The 6100-nt window shown below is 41.6% G+C and overlaps 1 protein-coding gene across 1 annotated transcript in view; it reads left to right on the top strand.

Annotated features, from left to right (window-relative positions):
* The first annotated feature begins 296 nt into the window (after nucleotides 1–296).
* Nucleotides 297–6100, top strand: part of LOC149439380 (caveolin-3-like) — a 26282-nt gene continuing 20478 nt past the window's right edge. The window contains exon 1 of the mRNA XM_089659103.1: nucleotides 297–489. Within this exon, the coding sequence (XP_089515229.1) occupies nucleotides 370–489 (120 nt within the window). The 5' untranslated portion in view covers nucleotides 297–369. The remainder of the gene's footprint in view (nucleotides 490–6100) is intronic.

Raw genomic sequence — 6100 nt, 5'->3', positions numbered from 1 at the left:
GGAAAACTTTTTTTTACCTGTAGTTGGGCTTTCAGGATTGATGGGCTGCCATATATTACATTTTTGTTTTTGGGTTACCACTTTAAAGAAAGGGACCAAAAAAAAGAACAAAAAGAGGACAATAAAAGAAAACAAACCACAATTTTTGAATTGAATCATATCCACTTTGTAGTCTCTGCATTAAATATATTACTGATAAACAAAGGAGGTTTGTCCAGATCCACTGAGCCTCTTAGTCAGGGATGGGTTAAGGTGGGAGAGGGTGGAGAAGATACTTATATTACCAGCTCGCTGGTCAGCCTGACAGGGACACAAGCTGTAGGACGGTGACAGAGGGAGAAGAGGGTGAGGTTCTCCAACACTTACAAAATGGCCCAAATCCAGCAACCCGAGCCTGCCAAGGAAAACAAGCCCTATGCAGAGCCCCTTACCAAAGAGATCGACCTCGTACAGAGGGACCCCAAGAAAATTAACGAAGACGTGGTACAGGTGAGATACAGGACATGATTTCCATTCTATTTGGAGGGTGTTATTTGTGCCATTGCATCTTTTTACATTAAAATGATAATATATTCAGCTGGATCTATAGATAAGCACCTTGTTATGTTACTTTGGTTGCTGCTAACAAATTCATTATTTAGGAGGGCAGTTGGAAATCTACTGTACTGAGTTTATTCTCACAAGATTTAAAGTGTATCTCCACTTTTGAAGCCAAATTGAGATAACAACTACTTTATATTTGTTACATGTTCCCATTAACATAGAATAACTTAAAAAAAAACAATCATTGCTGCTTACCTTTTTACTTGCAATTTCCTTGCTAAAATATCATATTTGGCTCTTCCCCTCTATGTGTTACATAGAAGATAGAACATAATTACATAGTTAGCCAGGCTGAAATAAAAACATGAATGAGTCTAATTTAACCAATAGAATAAATAATATTAAATACATAGAAAGAAGCCTTTGTCCACAGTTGATCCAAAGGAAGGCAAAAAAAAGCATGGTCCAATTTGCTCCACCCCAGAGAAAGAGAAACCATTCTTCTCTTCCGCTAAGGATATTCCCTGGATCAACAATCTCTGCGGTTATTCCTTGGAAATGTTCATAATACGTATTGTTAAGGAGGGGGCTGGGGAGTATTGTTTATCATAATTAACCCTGGCTGTACTGTGCTGGCAGATCTCATTACTGGTTGTATACCAGGTGTACGCACTGTCCTAACTAAAGGTTAAAGATCTCAAGGCTTGGATGGTTCATTGACTTTTAAGAAAAACATCCTTATCTTTGTATTGCCAACAATTCTAAGCAACAAAATTGCTTATAGTGTCCTGAGTATAAAACTGCTCCAAAGAACCCAATAGAAAGGAAGGAAACTTTTTAAAATTATTTTTAGGTATACTGTGTGATTGGGAACGCATAACAAACATATAGTGGGGGTCTCTCAAATCTTACTGCATAGGTGGAGCTACACAGTACAGTTAGTGGCTTCTAAAACCTGATACTAATAGATAATGTAAATACAGAAATTTCAATTGCCTATAAAGTTTGCCAACACCTTTTAACAGGGTTTGATGATAGAAATATATATATATAGTACTTGGAAATTAAAATACTTTTATCAGTTTTGTGGAAAACATTTTAATTCATGTATTTTTAGCTGTATTTTGCAATGGTTGCAGCCCATTAAATTGTAGCTGTTCATGTATTGGCTTAATCAAGATTTATTTTATAAGCCGTGCTTCTACTCTCCGGCACTATGCTAATTTTATATTTTATTGCCTGCTACATACTGCCCCACCCTGAATTTATGGGGTGGCTACCAGTTTTATTATATAATTCTGAGAGTGAAATATTGATTAATATTGATTGATTATATGTTTGTGTTGCCACTGTTTACCATCTGTGTAGAAATTGTAATTCAGTGGGCAGCAAAGATTTTATTTTAGCTACTGTAGTAACTGTGCGTCATATGCTAAATGGCTATGTAAGCCTTTTATCCTTGTTGTATTGAATAAAATTTGTAAATTTTTTATGTATTTCTTGCTAAAAAATCGTCTTTGTCTATTAGGTACCATATAGTCCCTTATCCTCCTTTTTTCTTGAATTTTGAGACACTTCTGTATTGTGGGATGTGGTATCGATCTGTTCTATGTAACCTAGCTGTTTGGAAACATGGCGGATGTTTTTGAATGTGTGTCCATTTTTGAATGGGATTATTTGGGGAGTGGGTGTGAGGTGTTGAGAGTTAGAAGACAAGAACCGGAGATGCTGGAGGGATGTATAAGTGGGGGGATTGGGATACCTAAGACATATACTGGAGGAGGGACAGAGGGTAGGGAGGATACTGGAGGCATGCATGCATATGAGGTGGAGGGGGTGGTGGAAACAGGTACTGGAGGGGGCTGGGAACAGGAACCACGACCACTTTATTAGTTACACTTGTTCAATTTTTTGGTAACACAAATTGCTAATCAGCAAATCACATGGCAGCAACCTGATGCATTTAGGCATGTAGACTGGTGAAGATGACTTGCTGAAGTTCACACCGAGCATCAGAATGGGGAAGAAAGGAGATTTAAGTGACTTTGAACATGGCATGGTTGTTGATGCCAGATGGGCTGGTCTGAGTATTTAAAAAACTGCTGATCTACTGGGATTTTCACGCACAGCCATCTCTGGGTTTATAGATGGTTCGAATGGTCTGAAAAATATCCAGTGAGTGACAGTTGTGTGGACAAAAATGCCTTGTTGATGTCAGAGATCAGAGGAAAATGGGCAGCCTTTATATCAGCAGTTTTTGAAATACTCAGACCAGCCTGTTTGGCACTAACAACCATGCCATGTTAAAAGTCACTTTAATCCCCTTTCTTCCCTATTCTGATACTCGGTGTGAACTTCAGCAAGTCGTCTTCACCACGTCTAGATACCTAAATGCATTGAGTTTCTGCCATGTGATTGGCTGATTAGAAATTTGTGTTACCAAGGAATTGAACAGGTGTAACTAATAAAGTGGCTTTGAAGTCATGTGCAAATAGACTGTAGCATGGAAGTTTTTATATATTCCCCCTGAAAACCAACGATGGGATTTTATAACTTTTATAGTTGCTCTCACTGAACACCAATTATGGGGCTTACACTATATTGTCAAAAATATTGAGCCAGCCAATAGGCCATAGGATTCAGATATTCCAATCACCTCCATGGCCACAGGTGTATAAAATGAAGCACCTAGGCATGCAGACTATGTCTACAAACATTTGTGAAAGAATGGGTTGCTCTCAGGAGCTCAGTGGTACCGTGATAGGTCAACTGTTAGCGGTATTGTAACAAATTGGAAGCAAATGGGAACAACAGCAACTCAGCCACGAAGTGGTAGGCCACATAAAATGACAGAGCGGGGTCAGCGCATGCTGAAGCTCACAGTGTGTCTGTGGAGTCAACAGCTAAAGACCTCCAAAATTTCTGAAGGATTAGCACAACAGTGTGTAGAAAGCGTTGGATGCAGTGGTGTAAAGCACGCCGCATGCCGCCACTGGACCCTAGAACAGGGGAGATGTGTTATCTGGAGTGACCAATCACGCTTCTCTGGCAATCCGATGGATGTGTCTGGGTTTGGCGGTTGCCTGGAAAACGGTACTTGCCTGACTGCATTGTGCCAAGTGCAAAGTTTGGTGGAGGGGGGGGTTATGATAGGGGGTTGTTTTTCAGGGGTTGGGCTTGGCCCTTTAGTTCCAGTGAAGGGACATTTTGGACAATTTCATGCTCCCAATTTTGTGGGAAGAGTTTGGGGATGGTCCCTTCCTGTTCCAACATGACTGCACACCAGTGCACAAAGCAAGGTCCATAAAGACCTGGATGAGCGAGTTTGGGGTGGAGGAACTTGACTGGCCTGCACAGAGTCCTGACCTCAACCCCATAGAACACCTTTGGGATGAATTAGAGTGGAGACTGCAAGCCAGGCCTTCTCGTCTGACATCAGTGCCTGACCTCACAAATACGCCTCTTGAAGAATGGTCAGACATTCCCATAGTCACACTCCTAAACCTTGTGGACGGCCTTCTCAGAAGAGTTGAAGCTGTTATAGCTGCAAAGGGTGGGCCAACTCAATATTGAACCCTATGGACTAAGACTGGGATGCCATTAAAATTCATATGCGTGTAAAGGCAGCTCATATGTGTATAATACCAACTAACACTAGTAACAAAATGAAAATCTGTTCCTAACCTTCCATGAATGAATAGGCAGTACCACATCCCAAAATGCTATATAAATAGAAACCACAGGGGGAATAAATGAGGAACTAGGGACTTTGAGGTACCAAATATATATCAGAAAGTAGTATAAAAAATATATCAAAATATTTTTGATACAAAATGATAAAAAAGCATCTAAAGGCTAACATACTTGAACATATACATATTACTATTATACATATTCATACACACATTTTTAATATAATATGTATATGTTGGGGTATGTTAGCAGTTGCAGGCTTTTTTATCATTTTGTATAAATAAAATGTTGTTTTTTTTATACTACATTCTGTCATATACTATGGTACCTTAAAGTCCCTAGTTCCTCATTTATTCCCCCTGTGGTTTCTATTCATAACACTAGTGATGAGTTTCATATTTGCTACAAAATGGGGCCAGCATTGGGGGCTTATTTTTGTACCCACTGACCAGCAACATAAGGATTGCTGTGCTACATACTTCATCGTATACACTGTGTTGTACAATATATAGCCTGACCAATCATTCTTGTTGTCTCAATAGTTGCTGGTTGCTAAGCAGCCTCAGCTATTTTAATACAGTTCTTCTTTACGGCGGAACATAGAAAGTGTCCAGTGTGCAGAAAAGCATTATTAGATGTGCAAAGCACTGCGCAAACTACTGGTGCTATATACATTTTGTATAATAATAATCATAATGTGCCACGTAGCAATGAGGTTCTGAATGCTGGAATGCACTCTGCGTCTACTGACCACCCTACACGTCAGCTAGATCACTTCCATCAGGGACAGTGTTGTTCTGGCCTGACATGGAAGGAGAAAGCAATGTGGTAGCATGTTTTCAGGTAAGTAAACACTGAGTGCCAATGAGGGATGTGTTTTTTTTTTCATCCAACAATGCCAATGAGGGGTGGTCATTTCTCCTGCCTCTAAAGACCACTATTGTGCCACTGTTGTTGACACCAATACATGGGTGCTTACCTATTGCTGTTTCTACTATAAACTGAACACCAGTTCCCAGAAACTCTTCCAGGGCTGTATCTGTGGCAGCATGTCACAATACTGGCCAGTGTAAGGGGGGGGGGGGGGTACAGTGTCAGTACACAGGGAAAAAGACAGGGTCAGCAGAGCTGAGGATAGGGGTCAGCAGGACGGAGGACGGGGGGTCAGTAGGGCAGAGGACGGAGTCAGTAGGGCAGAGGACAGGGATCAGCATTACAGAGGATAGGGGTCCGCAGGACAAAAGACAGGGGGTCAGTAGGGCAGAGGACAGGGGTCAGCATTACAGAGGATAGGGGTCCGCAGGACAAAAGGCAGGGAGTCAGTAGGGCAGAGGACAGGGATCAGCATTACAGAGGATAGGGGTCAACAGGACAAAAGACAGGGGGTCAGTAGGGCAGAGGACAGGGATCAGCAGGGCAGAGAATAGGGGTCAGCAGGACAAAAGACAGGGTGTCAGTAGGGCAGAGGACAGGGATCAGCAGGGCAGAGGATAGAGGTCACTGCTGTTCAAGGCACTACAAAAAAGTCACACAGCACATAGGTAAGATCGGATCACTTACAGACACAGCCTCCATCTGCACAGTGAGTAGCTGGCTGGGACACTGAGGATGGGTGGAAGGAGGGTATTCCTGTTATATACCTTTCTTTTTCTGATTTTATTATGATATATATGTCTGTTGTCCTATACATGTTTGAATTGAAATTGATAGTCCTCCCCTTGACTTGGACAATGGCCGGCACTAGGTGGGTGCTAGGGTGAGCTCTGCCCCCTTACATGGATTTTGTGCTCAACCCCCTGAGCTCCTCCTCCTACCACTATATTGCACACAGCCTGGGCACAGAGCACACAGCATAACTCTTCTT

Source organism: Staurois parvus, unplaced genomic scaffold, assembly GCF_062004578.1.
Source record: "Staurois parvus isolate SC_StPar_1 unplaced genomic scaffold, SC_StPar_1.0 ptg001132l, whole genome shotgun sequence".
NCBI lineage: Eukaryota > Metazoa > Chordata > Amphibia > Anura > Ranidae > Staurois > Staurois parvus.
This window is presented reverse-complemented; position numbering and strand designations above follow the sequence as displayed.